The sequence below is a fragment of the Tripterygium wilfordii genome, chromosome 1 (assembly GCF_013401445.1).
Source record: "Tripterygium wilfordii isolate XIE 37 chromosome 1, ASM1340144v1, whole genome shotgun sequence".
Lineage (NCBI taxonomy): Eukaryota > Viridiplantae > Streptophyta > Magnoliopsida > Celastrales > Celastraceae > Tripterygium > Tripterygium wilfordii.
In genome coordinates, this window is record NC_052232.1 from 9,162,336 (window position 1) to 9,184,384 (window position 22,049).

Here is a 22,049-nt window from a genome sequence, read left to right on the forward strand (position 1 = left end):
GGCCCAATACCACTTCACCATTGCATTTGCCCTTAACGGCTACTTTTGATGGGCCAATCACACGGTCACTATTCCATCTTTGTTGAGCTGTCCTGCTTTAACTTTTGTGGGGAAGTGCGTCCCTGTAATAATATAATATATACATTCTTTAGTTGACTGCGGCAATCACGTCAAGCCACGTGTACCCAGGATTGATTGAACATAATAGTTAATACTAATTAATTAACAAACAGAAATGCTCAGATGACGGGACTCATTTTTTTAGCTGTTCGGAAAGTGAAATAACAAATAGGGCTCAAGTCAGGTGCGGACATCCGTAATTTAAGTGACATACTATACCTTTTGAATTGTTTGATAAGTGAATAACAAATGAGGCTCTTTTAAGGTGTGGATGTCTATAACTTTATGATAAATCGTAGATCGCTTTATCAAATGCATCAATGCGTTAGTGTTTACGCTAAAATAATGTAAGCTCCACCAATGAGGTTATTTCGAAAAGGATAATGTTCGAGATTCCTAAAAAGTGATCCTCATTTAATGTGGAGTGTTGGATCTGAAGTGTATCCTATATGTGTGTTTTTAATCAATGATTATTTTAATGCCACATATATTTGGAGGTCACAAAATGGAGAGATTTAGCATCATCCTTTCGAAAATATGCTAACGTATGGTAAAATTGTCAATATAAGCTAGCGTCAGCTTTAAAAGTATCAGCAAACACACTACAACTTATTTGACAGCTTTGTCGTTAGATTATTTTTGACATCTTATGAGTTAGTTTGTTTTTAATTTATTTTTGACAGCTTATAAGCTAGATTATTTTTATCAAATATAAGATCCACTAAATAGACTCCAAGCTCCCTCTGGGAGCTTTTTTTTGGAGGGCGATACCGCCTAGCGGTAACCTAGTGTTTAATAAAGCGGGCCCCTTGCCATAGTTTATGAGGAAAGCCGAGTCAAACCCTCTAGACTCTAGAGTAAACGGTTAGTAAGATTTGCTGGCAGAGCATGTTTTGCATTCCTACAGCTTCTCCTATTTCTTATCTCCAGTTGCTGGTTTTTAAGTCTTCTTCCCTAGACATCGTCAATCGTCCAGAAGATTTACTGATATTTAGAATCTGGGATCTTCTTCAACTTGATGAGCAAGTCTGAAACACATTATTAAAATATCATTCCCTCAATTTTTAGCTTAATATATGTCGAGAATACTATTCTACATCGAATTGACATAACCCAACCAAATGGTATATTAGTAAAGACCTTGCGCATTTCACACAATGACGGGTTTTCTCTAGGCTACGATGGTGCACATGAGAACAAATTCGTGTAGTCTCCCGGAGCGGATAATATCCTCGTGTTTGAGCTTGGATTTCTAATAAAATAGACAACTGCTGTGTTTCACAAGTTGTTGGGGAGATGAGTTTACTTTCTTGGGATGCATGTGGCTTGCTCATCACTTCTCATTTTCTTTAACATTTCTCATCTTCTTTTTATGATCTCATGTGTTATCGTTTGAATCCATCTTGCTCCACTGCTCCTTATTCATGGAAGCCGCGGAGGCCGATTCAATGGAAGTTAATCAGGCATTAGAGATTGTAACTCAAGAATGCAGTCATGGGCTTGAAATTGATGAATCTGCAAAGACTGTTTCAGAGGAGCTTGATCAAACTCTAGAGGCCAGAATCAAAGAAGCTGAAAAGATGATTGAAAAGCTGGATCATGAACAACTCCAAGTCGTCGGAGAGATTAAAGAGAGAATAGTACTGCTGCTACATTACATTATACTCTTCATCACTTTTACTGGAATTTAAGTAACATTCTTTGATTCTTTCCACAATGTAATTTCTGGGTTTTGCCAACAGTGTGATCGGGATTATGAACTTTCGCAGTTGGGAAACCTCGAGAACCATGCTAGGAGAATCAGAGAAAGTGTAATGTTTGCAAGAGTAGAAATGAATCAACTCAAATTAGCTCTAGATAAGATGAGTTTCAGAAACCATGCATACCAAGGAAGAGGGATTGATTCAGGAGCAATGGAGGAACAGCCTAATATCCATGTAAGACTCAATCAAAATTACTTTTTAATTAATCACAGGCAGCTTTCTACACTGAAATTTCAGTTTTGAGCTTTCATATGATATTGGGCGTTTCTGCAACACTGAAATCAATTCAGCGATTGCATTCTCGGATGCTGCATGGAACCAAAAACTTGGCGGAGGAGAAGGCGCTGTCAAGACAGGTCGGTGCAATGCAGCGCAGAAGAGCTACTGATTCGGACACTTCATTCAAAGATCGTGACGGGAAAGTAAGATCAAACAACACAATAGATAGTCTTGTTTAGGTATATTGACGGCCATTAGTTACTGAATGTGTAGTTTTTCAGGTTTTCTGCGAACAGATAAGCTGGTTATATTACAGGAAGGAATGCTGGAATAATGATGAAGAAACAAACCGTCAATACCTCAAAGAGATCAAGCAGGCAGAATGGGAGAGGGAAAAGGAAATTGCTGATGCTCCTGTGAAAGGAAAGATTTGGAACTCATTGGGTTCTAAGAAAATCATTCAAGGCCAAATAAAAGTAAAGTTTCTCTTCTTGAAACTCATTCGGACTGGAAATTTCGAAACACTCTCAATGGTTACTTCATCAAATCTTGTGTTTGTTGTAGGTAATAAATGACGAGACAGATGGGCTCAGGAAGCAACAATTGAAAGCTAGGGAGAAGATTAAGCATGTGAAGAAAAAATTGAAGGCTATTGAGAAGGAGACGAGTAAACTTCAGAAGCTCAATGCAGAGAAATACACGAGAAAGGATGAAGCTTATGGACGCCTTTTCGAACTGCGAAAACAACAGGATAAGAGGGTAGGATAACTTTCATCAGTGCTCATGGATTCTTCTGAAACCAGGAATTTATATGGCAGAGGATACCAACAGAGCAGAGATAGAGTATGTCTGTTTGTGACAGACAATCTCACAGAAGAAAAAATTCCCAACGGAATAAAACACGGTAGTTCTAGCTCAAGTGGAACCACTGAACTAGTGAAATTGTACTTTTCAATTCTGGTTTCTCATTGATTTTGAGTTGCAGTCTGTAGTTCTGTATTTGGTTGTGGAGGACTGGTAAAACTGCTCATGAAAAAATTTGTCTTGCAAAGTAAATCTGTTCGAATACTTCATGAATTTGAGTTTCATCCGAACCGGAATGGACTAGATGCCCTCCAATTCTAAATTATAGTCTGGCCAGAATCATTGTCAAAGAACTTTTAACTCAACAACACTGTATTTTCCTGCCTCGTTCAAAGCTGAAAACAGCTGAAATGGATTCTTCGAAACCATTAGTTTTCCTAACCAAGAGGCAACAACGTAGCAAATCAGAGCACGCTAGAGTGCCTTGTGCTGGCGATAATGGTAAACAATTCTTGTGCACAACAGTATAAGGCTTCTGAAGTGGACAGGTCAGGGTAAGACAGGAAGTACGTAAACCTTATCCCACATAATATATAAAAAGACTCTTTTTACGAATTGAACATGTGACCAATTTGCACCTCCGCAACTCTACTACTGGGAAAAAACAAACCAAAAACAAAGAAAGGGGAACACCAGAAGAAAAAAAGCAGCAGCATCATATATGAAATGTTAACATCACGAAAAACCTCACCTTACCACTGAGAAACAGAATTACCTATTGTAAAGTCACTCTCCAAGCAAAGAAGTATGTAAAGCAGCACCCAAGTTAAACAAGATATTATGACACAGAAGTACAGTCACAAGACAACAAGCATCTCAGCTCTTTGATTTCGAATGCTTCACAAGCCAATCAATAACTGAATCGATATTGGTAGAGTTCTTGCATGAGATCATAAAGCAGCAAACTTCTCTGTCTGTAATTGACTTGAGTCCCCTGCAGAGCACATGATATTTTTGGTTAGGAAACAAAAACATTACTATAAAATCAATTCAAAGACTGTCAAAGGGAAAAAAAAATGAAATTGATTAAGGCTAGATGCATAAGTTAAATGGATCTTACATTGCCTCAGTCAAAGCCTCTTTAGACAGAGCTCCTGGCTTGTCAATCTTGTTACCTAACACTAGCAAGGGAATACCACTAAGCGAAGGTTTGCTCAGCAAATCATGAAGCTCACTCTTTGAGGTACTCAAGTTTTCATGATCAGCAGCATCAACCACATAGCTGCATCAAAGTTTTAATAACTTCATAAGTCATCACAAGACTAACATACATGTTAACCAAAACATTTACAAATTTTAATGGCAAAGCCCAATCCAGGTGTCGAGATTCAAGGATGTAGGCAACAAAGTGAGGCCTTGTGCGTGCTATAACACTGGAAATTAAAACATAACATGGCTGGAGGTAAAGTATAGTAACTTCATATATCTTTTCTGGGAACTGCAAAAGGAACCAGACAAAGAGTTGCCTGTCAGTATAAAATAGATAAGGGAAATTTGTGCATACACAATAGCAGAAACAGCACGACAGTATCGCTCCCACATGCTGCGAAACCTGGGTTGACCACCAAGATCCCACAACTTTATTGTAACGTTTCCTTTGGTTACTTTCCTCATATTGAATCCTACCTGAAAGCAGCATATAAAAAAGCAACAGCATATATTTAATTTTACTAATAGATATATGCAACTATATGACAACCAATCAGGGTAAGTAACGATATTCAATTAGCAAAAGAATATTTTCAAATATAACTCTTTAAGGTGAGAAAAGGCTAACTCACCGTAGGAATCATATCTTCACTATATCCACCGGTCTGAAAAACAAAGACAACAAAAAAATTTAAAGATATCAGCCCAAAGAACTGCACAAAAGGACAATATTTAATACATGGTTTGGTGCCAATTTACTTACTGCAACAACATTCACAAGTGAGGTTTTCCCAGCATTCTGAAGTCCAATCAAGGATAATTCCATTTCTTGCTTGAAAAAGAGGCTGCAGTAAAGATGAAAACAAATAAATGTGCAATTCAATATGCTAATCCATCAAGGTCAGCAGGTAAAAAAACAAAAACAATAAATATATGCATTAAGCAATTTCCGCGCACGTGAAAATGCCAAGGATCTCCCGTTCATCTTGTCTACTTAACACTTGTCATGTATTTATCCCCCATTTCCTACTCTTTGCTTCCAAGGCATATTCCAAGGACAACTAATGGATTGATATTTGATAGGCATTGATGCACACCATCATTATTCGTTCAGTGCAATGGAAGGGTAGCACGTGTTAAAATGAATTATATTAGGTGAAAGTTCAACTGAAAATGAGTGTTCACAGAAGGATTTCTATCAAAACTAGTTCAATCCTCAAACAAATCCATGGGAAAAGTAATTCCAAAAAGATTGGCATTATGTGAAGTTAGCACTTCTGAATGGTCATCGACATCATCTTAGCCTTAATGACAACTATTTAGGGTAACTCCATTAATCCATAGTGAAAATCATTTGGAATCCATCACATAAATTCTGTCACCATTCTATCCAATTCAAAACTGAACATTTCATTAATCCTACATCATCCAGTATCCACTACTTATTTCTACCTGAAAATTCTCGGTCAATCCAATGATGACAAAAGATATTGATGTCCATCAAAGTGACTTAGATACGACAACGATAGTTCCTGTACTCTTATGTGACCTAGTGACTTAACATTCAAATTACCTGACTACGTATCCATCAAATAATTTACAAACATAATCAGATTGATAAGACGTGACACTTAATGCCAAAATAGTTACATCCTAAAAGTATAAATGTGAGCAATTGAGAGCACCCACATAATCTGCCAATATGTTTTTCATGAAATCCACAATTGGGTATCACATGCCATCAAACTTAAACAAAAACTTCATCTTCATGAAGATTAAGTAAACATCCATTGCTGCCGTCAAAAAGTGGCAATGACCAATTTTTTCTGCCGTTCGAAGGTGAAACCCTAGCATATTACAAACATAGAGTAGTCACTTGACCATGATACTATTCCCCAAATGCATATCCACATAGGTGCAAGGATACCATCCTCAATATAGCATAGTAAAACATTGACATCCATGTGGGGACTTCATAAACCTTGATCTTCAATATCCAGAAAGCTCTTCTCCTTCTCCATCCCCATTTCTGTTTATCTTCTTTCTCTTTCAAGCAAGTCAATCGTCATGTCCATAGGAATAAGATCCATGTCATCATATTTATCACCATTATACAAGTACAATTGTAATGCCATCAGCACCAACAATCATAAGACTCATAACAGCAATGAAAGGAGTCAAACACTATTCCAAACCACAGCTCATCGTACGTTGATTCCCCATTCGAAAAAAAGTAAAACAATAGACAAAAATCAAGGAAAAGCAAACGCAAACAGTCTTTATAGAAATCCTCCGTCTAGTTCTCAAAAGAAAATCTCAAATGAGACAAAACCCAACAAGAAATAATCCAGAAAAATCCAGGATTTACACAGCTAATAACTATCGCAAAGCAGATAACATCACAAAAACTCCAATCCTATGCTAAATGAAGAACACATTTGAAGAAATGAAGTTCAAGCGTCTTCCTTTTTCAATCAAAATAAACAAACACTAAAAATTCGAATCAATTACACGCATGTAATACACGAAATGAAAAGAAAATCGAAATACAAATTCAAAGAGAGACAGAAGAGCGAACGAGAGGAGCTAACCTCCTGAGCCAATTGAGGAAAGCTTCCCACAAACCCATTGAAGAAAAGAGATCGGCGAATCAAACAGAGATGGCGAGATGGAAAGAGGTGAGCGACTCTGCCTTCAATTGATCCCTGCAAATCCTTCCCTTCCCTTCTCTCGCTACTGATTACCGTATCACCATGATTTGTGTAGCATACCATAAAAATAAATAAAAGAAAAGAAAAACCAAAATTACTCTGCGAGATTCTTAAAACAACCCCATTATTTCCAGTAATTACACAATCGCCTCCCCGTCAAAATTAACTGAACCGCACGTAGAGACCAGGTGCCATGGTGTCGTGGACGGTCAAGATTCAGACGCTGCCGACTCTATTAAACCAAAACGGAAATTTGGGATACTTGAATATGAGTGGACCACGTGTAAAGAGACTTCATGGAAAGTGAGAGAAGCTCGGAGGACGAAAACGATTGGGTAATGCTAATCCCAATTTCGGAGGAAATTCGGTGTGCCACACGCACCAATGAACAAAGACTATTGTCTATAGTGTCCTTAAAATCTGAAACGTGGTAGACTCTCATTAGGAGGTGATCAGTTGTTTTTTTGTGTGCGTGTGAATAGTAATTGATCTGCTTACGTCATGTATGATCTGTGTTTTTTTTTTAGAAAAAAAACTTGCCCTTGATTTAAGCTTTTTGTCTTATTCTCTTTATTAAAAAGGTGTTTCATTTGCCTTTTTGGGAGGAAAAAATGTTCCAATTTGTTTCTCAATGGTTTGGGTTGGATTATATATAGCTAGATGAAGATTTCTTCCAATTAATAATCTGATTTACACTCATGAAAAACAGAAAATTTGAATTTGAATTTGAATTTGAATTTTCTACTCTTACGGAGTATGTGGTTTTTTACAACTATGAGATTTTAATTAGAGGTGATTACTGATTTACTAAGAAATAATCCACTTAGGTGATAATTTAGTGAATTAGTGGTGGATTTTTCTAGGGTCAAATTGTATGGACTCGTAAGTTCCTGAGTTCTATTACCACTCGAAACAATACCCTTGTGATCACACATTAGGTTTTAACCCAATTAATCATGTCGCTAGGTGAAAAATTTATGTCAAACCCGAATTTAGGCATATATCGTATATTTAAAGGATAAATTTGTATGAGATCCTTCTCCATTATAAAAAATAGTGAAAAATGTGAATTGTGACAAATGTCAATTGAGATAAAACTAATCCTCTGCCTTCTCTCTAAAAACTACCTGAACCCACTTTTCAACGTTTGAATAGGAGGAGACGACGATCACCTCCATCGCCTCCTCATCAACACGTTCTTGAATTCAAGCATAGATAGAAATGATTTTGATGGATCTGAATTTAGATTTATATTTAGATCTACTTCCAAATTTGTTTAGAGGATGGCTCAAATTGACAAATCCATTTTGTTCAAGCTGTTACTTTTGGTGTTTGTTGTTTAGTCTATTCAGGTATATTTTAGTGTATTTTTAGTCCGGTGCATTCTGGTGTTTGAAATTTCTTAGTGCAATCCAACGTTTGTAAATTCTTAACTTGTTTTCATGACGCTAGATTTAACGTTTGCTACCATGGAATGAAATCTTGGGGTTTCAACCTTTCAAAAAAAAAGAAATTACTATGCTTTTAAAAAATTGAATTGATATAGAATGACAATAATAGCTTTAATTTAAGAATGCTCAAGTCAAGAAATCGACAAGACTTCAACCCAACAAATCAATAAAGATATTTTTCTCTTAAAGCCAAAATGCTATTCTATTCAACATAAATATCTATCAAATCAGTGTACACTTGGTGTGTGATAATAATCACCATGAAGAACGTATTGGGTGGGTTCATGAGCTTACAAGTATAAGACAAATTGTTTAGGTTGAAAACCAACCGGAAATATTTTTTTTGAGTGAGTAACTCACCTACTTTTAAAGTACCTCTATTTTATTTTTTTTTTAACTGAGAATAACATTATAAAATTTGTCATCGAATTTTCGATATGAGTCTAGACTCAGGCCGACAGACCCACCTGAAAAGTGTATGAAATATTTTTCATTTTATATCCAATGATTCAGAATTATCATGCACTTTTCATGTTAAATTTATTTTTTTTTCATAAAAAATATCTTTGGGTTTGTAAAATTGATCAAAATACAAATATATTTTTTTTCAAATTTTTTTAAAAATCTTTTGAATCTTAAAAATTAAAACTTCATTTTAGAACCTCACACGATAATTCATATATATATGTGTAAGGAATTCTCCTATGCGCACCTAAATTGCGCACTTAAAATACGCATATATGTTTTCACCATTGATTTGAAACATGTTAGACTCGAAGCAGTAGACCTCACTTATCATTTCACTAATCCATACCCTTAAAGTATTTCTATATATATGTATACAAATTTTCTCCTAGGGGGTAGGACACAATATGTGGGAGGAAGAAGACATGCATGCCCTAAAAAAAAGTAGAAAAAGACACTTGTGGCCACCTTATAAATTTTACACAAGATTAAAAAAAAGAAAGGAACTATATATTAAAGGAGTGGCTTATGCATAAAGAATGAAACTAACAAAGTGGTCAAATTCCATGGATATCTCTCTCTACCCACAAGTTACGGCTTCAGATTCGTTTCTGCATCCTGAGTTTCTTCAACAGAACAAAAATTCAAAATCTATCACCACAAGCTATCCTTACCGTACTCACTAAGCCAAAACGATGAAGAAAAGAAACAAATTTTGATTTTTTCCATGGAGAAATACCCTTTCTTCTTTGGTTCTGCACAAATTAATCAAAAACTGGTTTAATCATGTCCAAACCCAATGGAGCTATTGCAGCTCCCTTGATTTTTCTCCTGGTTTTCATTTCTGGGTTTTCTTCAGAATTCTGTGTTCATGGTTCTCCAACTCAAGAACACACCTTTAAGAGACCTGATCCATTGGGACACTTCAAGTTCTACAATGGAGGATTCAATGTCACAAATAAACATTACTGGGCTGTAAGTTTCTGATCCTTTTACATACTATCATGATCATGATTCATCATACACTGTCCATGTCAGCATTGGATTGGCAATGTGATTTTAATCATATCTTCATCTCAGTCTCTGGCATTTACAGGAGTCCATGGCTATGCAATTGCAGCAATTTGGGTGATATGTGGATTGGTGTTTGGGATCTTGGCTTTGAAGATTCAAAGCAGGAATGACTCTTCTTCGTCGATCACAGACCGTTTCGATGGTTATTACTTCTCAATGTTCATCTTGGTCCTAGTTTTCACAATTCTTGCCATGTATGTGCCTAAATTAGTATTTTTCAGGATTGGTTTGACATTCCTTAAGACATATTATGTGATGTGTGGATATGTTTTTCGATTCAATAGAGGCGCAATCAGTTTAGTTCTGGCAGCAAATCAGAGCTCATTAGCCAGAACAAACAGATTGAAGAAAACCATTCTCAAGGCAGGTAAGGATGCTCATGGAACCATTCGAAAAGTCATCAAAGTGATGAGAGAAATGGAGAACATTCTACTTCCATACGATAGAAGAACGTCTGTTCGCTTGAACATAACGGCTCATCAGCTTGGAAAGGAATCAAAGACAATCCAACATTTTAATGAAAGGATTGGCCATTCCATGGACCAGGCAATTCAAACATCGTAAGCATCGTATCAAGCACAGATTTCTGTTGATTTGGATTGATCATGTCATTATGTTCTGATATATGACACACATATATATAGGTATATTTCACATCTGGTGGTTGTATCTGTCAACTTGGCACTAATAGTCACTGCATTAGGTGAGTTTTCTATCCCTCGATCCATCGATCATGAACGCAATCTAATTCTACTAGACAAATAACAGATTTCTGCTTTGTTACAGTTCTGTTCTTGTTGCATTGGTACCCTGGATTTATTATGTAAGTTAACTTCAGTTTCTGGCTCAGGTGATTGAACTTCACTACATTCATTACAAGTTTTTTGTTTTTCACTGATTTGTTTTGCTGTTCTATGTATGACAGTGTAATACTTTTCTGCTGGATCATAACAACTCTGTGTTGGGTTTTGACTGGTTTTGATTTCTTCCTTAATACGTGAGTTTACGCGCAATTTGAACTTTCATATATCCATCAGTAATGGGAGATGCATATTATAGAGTTCTGATGTTGACTGTGCAGATTTGCAAGAGATACTTGTGCAACTCTTGAGAATTTTGAAAGTAACCCACAAAATAACAGTCTAACCTCCATAATACCATGCATGGATTCATCATATTCGGACCGAGTCATGGCAGAAATCGGTGGTACTATCCATTACTTCATAGCTAAGGTACTACTTCTGATTTCTACACCACAACCAGACACTTCGACGCGAATAATCTACAGGCATGCCTATTTCTCTTTGTTGCAGTTAAACTCAAAGATCATAGAGGTGTATAGTAAGCTTGGACTGAACAAACAAAGTGAAGATTCATTAGGGTTTGGAACCATATGTGACCCTTTTTCTGGAGCACCTAACTACAAGTATGCACCAGAAAACCATCCAAAAGATTGCGTTCCAATCGGGAAATTACCCGATGTAAGTAAAATCTTGATGGTTCAACCTTTTAAGTACGGCACTTTTCTTACATTAGTTCTTGTGGTCTGAAACTTTTGCAGGTTCTTTCAAGTTTTACATGTTATAGCAACAACTCTCCGGAAGCCTGCAGAAATAATGGAAAATTTCTCCCACAAGGGTCCTATGAGTTGGCTTGGGTTTACAGTCAATCTGTTCAGGATATGCTGAATATATATCCTGATCTGCAAAGCTTGTCACAGTGCAAAATTGTGAAGGAAACATTTTCTGATGTTGTTCTGCATCAATGCAGACCGTTTAAGCGTTCGATTCGATTGCTATGGGGTTCAATGCTGTCTCTTTCCATTATCATGGTGGTTTTAGTGCTAATTTGGGTAGCAAAAGCATATCAAGACAGGGGAAGAAGCTTTAATAGATGTTCAATCCTTCCTAACCAAACATAAGGAAGTGATGGCCACGAAACCACAGAATGTACAGGATTTTATGAGAGTTTAGGCAACTTTTAGGAGTTATTCCTGTGTAGAAATAAATTATTTAATTGTTTAAAGAGTTCATAAGGCACTCCATGGAAGTCATACGACAATGACGAAGAAATCATGGAGATTGCAGAAAGAGTTCATAGCGGTAGAGAGAGACGTTAAATGAAATCTTGTACATATTATACCTTCTGTAAGGAAAATTCTTTGGGATTAATAAAATGTCTTCAAAAGGTCTGGTTGGATGACATAACAGAGAATAGCATTTTTATGTTACTTTTTTTTTATAAGCTATGTTGTATGGTGCGTGTATTATTGTATACACCAACAACAGAAGTCTTACGGATCCACAATTTCACATGGATCATGTATGTCAATCTCAGCATTTGGAATCCCAAAGTTTAGAGTCAGCTAAAGAACAAGAATTTGTATATATGCATGTAAAATGTAAAATGTATTACATCATACGATACAAACTTCCTGTGGAACAAAGTTGCATTGTCAACACAAAGTTTTCAACGTGAACTTACATGTAGAGTATATGCATCATCACTACAACTCAAAAACTGTACAAGTTCAGGTTGCTAATGGGTGCTGACTATCCATAGCCTTCAGTCACTAACACAACCTCCTCCTCCCTATTCTTCTTTATGAGTATACAGAGAAAATGGGGGAAAAAAAAGTTTTCTCAACTTCTTTAAACTCTCACCAGCCGGAAAAATCTTTAAATTCTCCTGATGAAACTTTCCTTTTCTTTGTCACAGCATCTGCTGTCAAACTGGTGTCAATGGTAGCAGATTTATTCTGAGCATTCTTCACCTTCAAGTACTTCCCTACTCCACCTCCCACAGCTCCCGATTCTGTTGCTCCTGTACCGGGATTACTATACCATGACCCAACCTTATCCTGCAATTTACCATAGTAACGGCCACGTCGTTCTTTCAATAACACACAAATCAATAACAAAACAAAAAACATCTAAGCTGATGTCAAAGGGTCCAGAAACCAACATTTTCACCATCCTCCTCGGCATTCTTTTCATCTTTGGCCTTTTCTTCTTCTTCATCAGGTTCATTGTAAGGACTGACAAAAATGGTCACACCCTTTATCTTAATCTCCTCCTGCATACAAGACAGAAAACCATAAGGCAGGGCATTCAAAAGTTGGGAAAACCTCGGCCTCACTTTTCATACATGTGGTATAGCAAGCAATATGTTCTGTAGAGCTATAGGGCACTTCATTTGGAAAACATTAAGGATATAAACTACAATCCGGACAAAACAAAACTTAGCTTCTACCTTGTCTGATACTGGATTTTTATCAAATCAGCTTTCATTAAGCACGGGAAAAGAATCTGAAGAAGGCATAGACATTACCTACACTAACATGTCTTGAACCAAAGAATGTATAATATTAATCTTGAAAAACCCTCCATCCTTCATCCTATACCAATTGTTAGAATGTAAAAGTTTCACATTGATAAGTTTGAGTAAAATTGATAGGCCTATAAGTGGTTCCATCTCCTCTCTCTAATAGGTCAGTATGGGCCACCTATGAGCCAAATTTAACACCAATCATTAGTTATCCTGTTTGGGGACCACAAATAGTATGTTAGCCATGAAATTAAATAGATGTCTCAGCGGAGGTAATATTAGATAAATACTCAATATATCAGTACTTTGGGGGCAAAAGATGCTACACATATTTAACTTACCAACGGTCTGTCATTGTCATCAATAGGAACCTTTTCCATAGCTGCCAGTGCAGTTAAGCCACCAACAACATTGCCAAAAACTGAATGTTTGAAGTTGAGATGATTTGCAGATTTGTAAAGGATGAAAAACTGGGAACCATTTGAGTGGGGACCACTGTTAGCCATGCTAACAACGCCCCTTCCAGAATGAAGCAATTTGGAGTTAACTTCATCTTTAAAAGGTTTCCCCCATATTGATTCACCTCCTCTTCCAGTGCCGGTAGGATCACCACCTTGGATCATAAAATTCCTACATGAAATCACAAATAATACATTCTAAGAAAAAGTGGTGAAAGAGAACCAGAGAATAAACCAAATATCTATACACACACAGATATGTATACACAAATTAAATTAAGTAGCTGTCACCATACCGAATGTTCCTGTGGAAAGCTACCCCGTTATAGTAGCCACGTTCACAGAGCGTGATGAAGTTCTCACATGTCCTAGGAGTTAAGTCACAATGTAGCTCAATGTTTAAGTCCCCATGTGTTGTGTGCATCTGAACATAACCTTTCTTCTTTGGATTTTTTTCAACTTTAACATATTCGAATTCATTCTTAGTGATGGGATCATAAGACGTCGAAGTGAAGGATCGTGAAGCAGCACCAGTGGTGTAACGGCTCTTAACCTGAAGTAAAAAACCAGCGTTAATACGGGCCAGGGTTGCTGCTCAAAAGTTTTTTAAAAAAAAGTACTGGCCAGAATTAATTTCAGTTGGTGCCATCTTTTAATATTTTTGTAAAAGTTATGTTACACTTTACATGATGAAGGAAGAATTTTTATGGATTCAATACCAAAAAAAAAATACAAAACAAGACATAAACATAAACGTTAATATTTGCTTCCTTAAATAAAAATAGAAACTATACAGTCACAAACTCTCCACAAAACAAGTTCGACTAGACAAACATCACATCGGGCTAATGGCCAGATGACACTCAAAGCAAATAAAAGGTCAAGCTCAGCGACGCAAGAAGGACTCATTTTCAAATAAAAATTTTGTTTAGCAAATAATTTTGATAGAGTATGTATGCAGGCAAAAGTGCAAAACTAACCAGCTTCGCATTCACAGGTGCCCTGTCTCCAGCCATGTGCATGGCTATCCGAGCAGCAGTTTTATCACTTGATCCAGCTTTTGCTGCAGCTGCACTCCTTCCATGTACTGATGCAGATGCAGCATCTACTATGCTAAAAGATGGAGCTTTAACCTCCTCACTTGGATTTGATTGGGAATCCTCTTTAATACGTGACCTTGCTGCTAGTATGGCAGCAAGTGCAGCGGCCCTTTCATTTTGTGCCTTACTGCCACCTCCCCCGAGGAGCGCAGTTTGCTTTCCCTTTTCAGTTCCAAGCTCCTCCAGCATTTCCTTGATATCCCCAGCAATGTTTATGTTAGAGGCCATTCCCATTAGTTCTGAAAAATGGAAAATGAGGAAGCCATTTCAAGGAAAGGAGAATAAATAAATATTAGTTCATGTGACGAATGTCAAGAGCTATGGCTTACCTTCATCATCCACTTTCAGACTTTTCTTAACATGATCAAAGTCTAGGGTAACCTTGCTGTCCAGAGCATTGGGATTCTGCAACGCATATTCACATAGATATCCAAGTGCATTAATATTACAATAGGATTTTAAACATATCAAATTGACCATATCATGGAAGCTGTTGTCACCTGAATTGTTACAAGGTCTTCCTTGGTGAACGGTTCATCAGTCAGGAGCTCTTTCCAGTTCTTGGTTTTGATGTTCAATTCTTTAATCGCCTATATGATAAAAAGCAAACAGATGAAGATGAACAATGCACTAATTTGCAGGATTTATTACAGCCTTTATAAGCATAATGATTACCTCATAACAGAAAACATTTCCCGTGGTCTTTACAGCAATTATGTGTGTAAATTCAGTAAAAACTTTGTTTAGTACAGGGCAATGATACTCTCCTGTGGATAAAGCAACTAAAGGTATTAGTGAAGTTTGAAAAGAAAAGAAAAAAAAAAAAAAAGAGTGTAAAGGTGTACAAACCTCCACAAAAAAGAGGAGTGAAACACTGAAATGCAAAGAGATGAATCCATACAACAAACATTTGTATCAGTAAATCATCGTGGTTGTGCAGAAAACAAAACAATCATTAGAGTATACAATTAAAGTGTACATTATTACTGAAGACAAGGTAACAGTAACAACATTAATTTTATATCATGAATCCAAAAGGATACCAATTAAAGAAATTCGTTTACTCGGTTATCATCTAAATATGGTTTGTAGAATACATTGTTCATCTCTCAAAAAACTTGTCAAAGCACCTATATTTAATGAACCAACTTTAGCACCCTTCCAATTTTATTTTTGAGAGGCCATTCCTTAAGAAAGGAATTCCATTTATTTCGTCATTGGGAACAGTAGAGCATGTTAAACCTTGATCTTGCTGGACTTAAGATTACCTCAAGCGAGACAATGCACTACATAACCTTAGCCCCCAACATTCTGACAAGAACAATACAAAAAAGCAATAAAACCAAACCTTCAGCATTCTTGTGGAAGCTGAGAGGAATAAGATCCTCTTGCTTCAGTGGAGCTCCAGTAACAGGATGTTTTCCATACTTTCTTATGTAGGGAATTATACTCCTGCACTCAAAAATAAAATCCAGTACTGTCACAACCATTTACAATTCCAAAAACTCATCAAAAACAGAAATCAAAGCTGAATTATGAGTAGGGTAAAACTAACAATATCTCAAAGACGCTGCCTTCAGCCGTGCAGACAGGATCCTCAAATGGCGTAAATGTAAGACTGCGCCAAAAAAGATTCCATCAGTCACGAACAACGAGTATACGTATATACGCAGATGTTAATTGCCATAGATATAGATATATAGGTAGGCCTAGAGCTAGAAGGCGAAGGAAGGACTTACGAGCAGCAATAGAAGGGGAGGCGTTTGAAAGGTGTGCCGGTTTCTTTTGATTTGGCGCCACCCCACTCAGTTGCCCATTCCGTTTTAGTTAGGTACATTCGATCTTTGCTGTGCTGTTTCTTCCCCATCTTTCACCGCCCGTGCTAGCCCAGTAAGACACAAATTAGGGTTTCTAGTTCAATACCATCTGCTACCAGCACTGTACGAAAATTCACTCATGCAAACTCTGGCTCTGTTTTCTCTGTTCGATATTATGCAAGCGAGGCCGAGGATTGACGACGATCGAAGTCTTCGGAGACGAATCCTTGTCCGAGTAGCGTTTTGACCGTTTGAGACGGTGGGATCGTTTAACAACTCCGCATTAACTCATGTCAGATCGAAATAGGACATAATCTACGGGTCGAGGGCACGGGCTCTTTCGTGAGGGGAGTTGAGAGTTATATTATTTTACTTTTACATATTCCGAGTTTCGGTCCAGTCTTATTACAAAGGCGGTGTTTTCACAGTTTTGTGAGGCGGTCGTAGAGCAGTAACGCTAGCGGTCCCGCCTCACCAAACAAAATAAAATCGAGAATGGTATCACTCTGCACAAAGGTCAAAGAGTACATCTCGGATTTAAAATTAGCTCAGGAATCACAAAATAATTTGTGTTGAGTTGTCAGTTTGGATTGAAAACTAACTCAAAGATCACAAAGTGATCGTTAGACTCACACTTTTCTTGTCAATCAAAAAAAGAGGACAGTGAGATCGTTGATTAGGACCCGCATATCCTTTGAACATGCACGAGCACATTGATGAAATCCTTTAGTTTTTAGATAAATTGAGTTGTACTCTAGATAGACTCGCAGCGCCCATAAGGTCAAACACATTAAGATATTGTCCTCTTTGAGCCAAAGTCCTCACGAATTTTTTCTCCAAACTCAATGCCCTCGCTTAGGCTTAAAAAACTGATCTTAATGTGTTACGTTGTGTGTTATCTTTTATCTATTGCTACTTTTAGCCTCTTCCCTTAATTTTCCCTACATGGGATCTTATCACACATCCGAAACACCATTCTTGCTCTTACGGGCTTAGGGCCATCTTAAGGCCCAATTAAAGAATTGGCCTTAAATATTATATGGGCCTGCATCAAGCAATTAAAACAGCTAGCCCAAATCTGTATTTTGATTTTCAACAACCAGGCGGCCTGAGAGGCGGAGCCGCCAGAGCGTGCAAACTTAACGGGTTTTGGCACCGGCGAGAGCCTTACATTTGCGAGACTGACTGACTGAGGGAAGAGGAGGTGCGGATCGTCTTCAACGGCTGGAATGGGACATCCGCGCCCTACCAGTGAGAGCAGCAGCAGCGGGGAGGAAGACGGGGATGCCGAGTGGAAAGCCGCCATTGAGTCAATCGCCGCGACCACCACTTTCGGCTCTTCCAATACAACAACGACGAAGCGTGAGACTGTCGAAGCTGACAGAGAGCATCCAAGCGATGTCCGGAAACTCAAGCACTACCAGCTCAAGGTCACTACTTTGATTTGCGTTATTGGGAATTCTTTTAGTGCCTAGAGTTCCTTGGGTTCATTTCTTTACAGGAAACCTGTTTGCTTTAAAAATGGTTATGCTTGTTAAGTTTGATGTTGCCATTCGAACTATAGAGGGCTCAAACTTTCTTCACAACAAAAACGAAGTGTGGGAATGAAATTGGTTAGCCTGGTAATGGTGGTCACTATCTTCTCATAGACTGTCACTTATTTTGGTTTCATCTATGTTTTTGAATTTGTTTCAATCTGAAACAATCATATAATTTTTAAGCCTTTCTGTGAGAATAATCCAGACATCTGAGCTTATCTCCTGTAGACTTCGGGTCTGCCTTGTCCTCGGAGCTCTGGTTGTGCTTTCAGGAATTGGATAAGCATGCATACAGAGAAGTATTGTGAATTGTGAAAGGTTGTTCTAAATTCTCTTGATTTGCTCTGCCAAAGCTCGAGACTCAGCTCTGGTCTCATATCTTTGGAAGCACACATCTTTTGTAGCTTCTCTGAAATGATTATACTGAAGATTCCCTCTTGTCTGTCTTGGATGAGTTTCATGAATGGTGGTGAACTGTGAAAGAAGCTGTCACAAAATGAAATAGATGAACCTGTTCACATTATCAGTTCCCTTAGGCTTAAGATCAAAGGTCTCCAAATGTTGAATTTTCCTTTCTGGATCTAATCATTGATATTGGCCATGGCATTGTCTTGTGATTGATGCTTCCCTTAGTAGCAAACACTCTTTTTTGTTGGTATAAGTGATTATTCAACTTCCCCCAATCAACTTATTGATTTTGGCATATAGCTAGTCGTAAATTTTGAACGGTGTTACTTACTGTGTAAAATTATCATTGTTGCTATAAAGACAATGACTAACTCCCATGATTGAAAACTTAAAATATAGGGCCGAAGTTTTAACTTTGAAGAAGGTTGCAGTGCTTATTGTATCACATGGATATGGCTTTCTTTTGCTCTTTTTAATATATTCCTTCTCTTTGGATTCTATTGCTGTTTTATTTCTTTTTCATTGACTAATGATTAATGAAATTCATGACAGGCACAGAAGATGTTGGATGATATCTTAGAAAAGACATTAGAGGTTGCGAACGATCCCATTCATGTACCAGATAGTGAGACCATGATGAATGATGGTGGAGTACGGTTATTCAAGCATTCTTCCCCCGGGATAGTATTCGATCATATAGGTCAGAATGTTTCTATTTAACTTGTATTAGGAAAATGTTGGTGCTTTCAAAACAAAGTTGTTCTTTCTGGGCTCAGTAGATTAGGGCGTATCTGTATTGTTAGTGTCAAAATATGTATGTTTGACGATTTCCTTTAGCACACCTTGTAATGTTTATCATATTTATCAACACTCTAGAATACAATAGTCATAGTTGTTCATTTAGGTGTCTCAGGGTATGTTTGGAGCATTGAGACACTTGTGGATCAAGATTGTCTAGAACAAAGGATCTAAGGGAAGTCTGTCAGGTGCCCCTATGGGCCACACCCTTGGGAGTTTCTCAGGAAGTGTTCAAGAGGCCCCAGGCAGATTACATAAATCTGGCAGGAGCCCCCTGCAGATTCTAGAGATAGAAAACTCATTTCCTTGTTAGGTGATTTGTGTCTAGTTAAGATAAGTCAATCCAGGAGTTAATTAGGGATCTAAGTACATTCTCTTGTGTAGGTTTGTAATCTAGGGTGTTCCTTTATATGCTTGATCTTCTATAGTGGATTTGAGAGGGGGTGGTAGGCTGGTAGCTCATAAACCCGAGGTTTTACCTTGCTTTTCGTGACAAGGATTTACTCTTTAAATCGTCGCCTCCCTTTATGCTTTGATTGATGATTATTTATGCTTCCGCTTGATTTGATTTCCAATTGATTATTGTATTGGAGATAACTCATGTTGAATTGAAAAATTGGAGAGAATTCTTATTGTTTTAGAAATTTGGGGGAATCTTGAATCGATTGGATTAGTTTGTGATTGCCAAGCATTGTGGAGGTTAGATATTTCATGTATCATTCAGCAATAGCCAACTGGCCACTTTCTTTAGCCTGTCATCCATAACCTGTTTACTGACTTCTTCCATTTTACCTGGAAATTCCATTATATAAAAAATCTTGTTTGAAGTACAGTAGTGGCTAGTTATGAGAGCCATTTGTTCTATGTACATCTAAATGATTGGCAAAACTTGGGATATTTGGATGGCGAAAATTCTCTTCAACCAATGTTTGCTGCCGAATCTCTTGTGATGAAGCAAGATGTGTGATCTAAGTCATTATTTAGTATGCCAAGTGCAGAGAGTAGCTTACACTGACCTGAAAGAGTCTTACCATTGTTGATAATTTTTGATGCATTCTGCATGTCATCAAATTGTCTGCAATCACTTGGGATTATTTGAATGCAACAGATGAATTTCAACGACCAACAAAAAGACCAAGAATCCTTCCAGGACTAGTGATTGAGGAAAAATCGAAGAAGGTATGCTTGTTCTTCCATATTTAGTTTCCCTTTGACGCTTCATTGCGGAAAACTGATTTATCAATGCAAATTCTTTGAATCCTATACAGTTCAAGCAGCTACTCCAGTCTATAGTGGTTGATGGAGCAGACATAATAGCTGCAGCTAGAGTTGCATCCCAGAAATCATTAAATAGGCTAGAAGCTAAAGACGCAGCGGCAAAAGAAAAGACGAAAAGAGAGGAGGAAAGGGTTGCAGAACTGAAAACGATCAGGGGTGAGAAATGGCTACCTTCTATGGCCCGGGAAATGCAGAGAAATTCAGTGCCAAGGTCAAAATACTTCAGTTGAAAACAAAGCCGTTCATTCCTTGCATGCCTGCGTAAGTGTGATCTATCCAATGTTCGATAATTCACATCTTTGTTTGCTTCTTCACTCTTACTGAAATTTTCACAAGTAGAAATTGAACAGACACCTGTTAGCAAGGTAGGAGAGTTCCAGTAGCCAATTGAAATGAATGCCCTTCCGCCACAGTAATTGAGAAATCCTGATGTCTTCATAATGCTCAGGCTGTTACTTCTACAATCCATTCCTTGCCATCCTTTCCGTCCGAAGGCGGCGACTGGCGGATATCACATTTAGAGCATGATATGGATTATACTTTGGCTTGGCAAATATATCAATGAAGTTTACAAAAAGCTGTTCTTTTATGTATACATGCATGCCCCTTATCACATTTATCATAAATGATAAAATCTGATTTTTCCCTCTCAGACTCACAAATTGCAGATATTAATAAAGGTAGAGTTTTTCCACTACAACTAGCGTGGGTAAATCCACAGATGTTGTTTCATTTTCAGAAAACCTCCAAACAACAGTTTTCAAATTGATCCACCAGTCTAGGAAATAGTGCCACATTAACTGCCTCTATCCATCCTTCATAAGATAACAGTTATCGGACTTGGGGTCCGTAATTTCTTAGAGTTCACAATTCATATCTAACGGTGAAGAGAAAGTCATACAAGTTTTAAAAATGAAAAAATAAAAATGTGATATGATGTGACACACCTTCTAAACAATTATATTTAAATCGTAAACTTTACAATTTTAACGAATTGCAAAGCTGTAGTTTCACGATAATTAGTCTCGTTAATGAAACCATTTTTTCAGCAGAGAATTATTTAGTTGTACGCTTGTTTCCAAAATCAAAGTTAACAAGAAGGAACTTTGAGATTGAGGACCTGTAAGGGCGAATGCAATGGTTTCTTATTTGTTGGGCCAATAAAAATGTTGGTCCGGTCGCACCTCTATTACATAAAAAGTCAAGTCAAACACGTATTCTAATACAATCATATCAGCAAAACACATCTTTCAATACAACCACATCAACAAAACACAAATTTCTATACAATTTCTCTTCCCACCCAACATGGAGGTCAACAACATTTCATTCCTCCATATTATCCACAACAAACCTACAACAAAACATCAAATATCAATACATCCATATCAGCAAAACACTTATCCCAATACAGCCACATCAGCAAAACACATTTTACAATACAGTCACATCAGCAAAAGACAACATCTTTGTTGGCCCAATACCACTTCACCATTAGATTTGCCCTCA

General features: G+C 37.4%; 5 protein-coding genes across 13 annotated transcripts; 3 read left to right on the plus strand and 2 right to left on the minus strand.

Annotated features, from left to right (window-relative positions):
• Positions 1-1,544: 1,544 nt before the first annotated feature.
• On the plus strand, positions 1,545-3,450 carry LOC119996507 (proton pump-interactor 1). Its single transcript, XM_038843171.1, has 5 exons — positions 1,545-1,760; positions 1,863-2,057; positions 2,174-2,305; positions 2,384-2,578; positions 2,667-3,450. Exons 1-5 carry the CDS (start codon positions 1,545-1,547, stop codon positions 2,868-2,870), a joined length of 942 nt encoding a protein of 313 aa, XP_038699099.1. The 3' UTR covers positions 2,871-3,450.
• Positions 3,451-3,605: 155 nt separating this feature from the next.
• Positions 3,606-6,880, minus strand: LOC119983615 (ADP-ribosylation factor-like protein 8a). Its single transcript, XM_038827335.1, has 6 exons — positions 6,707-6,880; positions 4,879-4,960; positions 4,748-4,780; positions 4,471-4,592; positions 4,027-4,188; positions 3,606-3,900 (listed from the first exon to the last, which is right to left on the minus strand). The coding sequence occupies exons 1-6, from the start codon at positions 6,742-6,744 to the stop codon at positions 3,783-3,785; spliced, it is 555 nt and encodes a 184-aa protein (XP_038683263.1). The 5' UTR covers positions 6,745-6,880; the 3' UTR covers positions 3,606-3,782.
• A 2,434-nt stretch (positions 6,881-9,314) lies between these two features.
• LOC120002507 lies at positions 9,315-12,010 on the plus strand. Of its 4 annotated transcripts, XM_038851283.1 has the most exons (9): positions 9,315-9,717; positions 9,823-10,010; positions 10,101-10,376; positions 10,461-10,519; positions 10,603-10,639; positions 10,742-10,813; positions 10,898-11,048; positions 11,130-11,297; positions 11,378-12,010. In XM_038851283.1, the coding sequence occupies exons 1-9, from the start codon at positions 9,529-9,531 to the stop codon at positions 11,735-11,737; spliced, it is 1,500 nt and encodes a 499-aa protein (XP_038707211.1). In that variant the 5' UTR covers positions 9,315-9,528; the 3' UTR covers positions 11,738-12,010. The 4 variants fall into 4 exon arrangements, with proteins under 4 accessions (XP_038707211.1, XP_038707206.1, XP_038707216.1 ...); XM_038851278.1 differs by having other exon boundaries at positions 10,898-11,297; XM_038851288.1 differs by having other exon boundaries at positions 10,898-11,242; positions 11,378-11,651.
• Positions 12,011-12,251: 241 nt separating this feature from the next.
• On the minus strand, positions 12,252-16,868 carry LOC119983434 (peptidyl-prolyl cis-trans isomerase CYP65-like). Of its 4 annotated transcripts, none has more exons than XM_038828136.1 (11): positions 16,441-16,868; positions 16,257-16,319; positions 16,050-16,153; positions 15,377-15,468; positions 15,202-15,291; positions 15,035-15,106; positions 14,582-14,941; positions 13,898-14,154; positions 13,485-13,773; positions 12,781-12,891; positions 12,252-12,676 (listed from the first exon to the last, which is right to left on the minus strand). In XM_038828136.1, the coding sequence occupies exons 1-11, from the start codon at positions 16,566-16,568 to the stop codon at positions 12,476-12,478; spliced, it is 1,767 nt and encodes a 588-aa protein (XP_038684064.1). In that variant the 5' UTR covers positions 16,569-16,868; the 3' UTR covers positions 12,252-12,475. The 4 variants fall into 4 exon arrangements, with proteins under 4 accessions (XP_038684064.1, XP_038683365.1, XP_038685536.1 ...); XM_038827437.1 differs by having other exon boundaries at positions 14,582-14,940; positions 15,031-15,106; positions 16,441-16,867; XM_038829608.1 differs by lacking the exon at positions 16,441-16,868 and adding an exon at positions 15,551-15,575 and having other exon boundaries at positions 14,582-14,940; positions 15,031-15,106; positions 16,257-16,273.
• Positions 16,869-17,608: 740 nt separating this feature from the next.
• Positions 17,609-21,194, plus strand: LOC120009432. 3 transcript variants are annotated; one of them, XM_038860213.1, is made up of 5 exons: positions 17,609-17,948; positions 19,017-19,164; positions 20,371-20,441; positions 20,531-20,801; positions 20,880-21,194. In XM_038860213.1, the coding sequence occupies exons 1-4, from the start codon at positions 17,748-17,750 to the stop codon at positions 20,768-20,770; spliced, it is 660 nt and encodes a 219-aa protein (XP_038716141.1). In that variant the 5' UTR covers positions 17,609-17,747; the 3' UTR covers positions 20,771-20,801; positions 20,880-21,194. The 3 variants fall into 3 exon arrangements, with proteins under 3 accessions (XP_038716141.1, XP_038716069.1, XP_038716003.1); XM_038860141.1 differs by having other exon boundaries at positions 20,891-21,194; XM_038860075.1 differs by having other exon boundaries at positions 20,531-21,194.
• Positions 21,195-22,049: the final 855 nt, after the last annotated feature.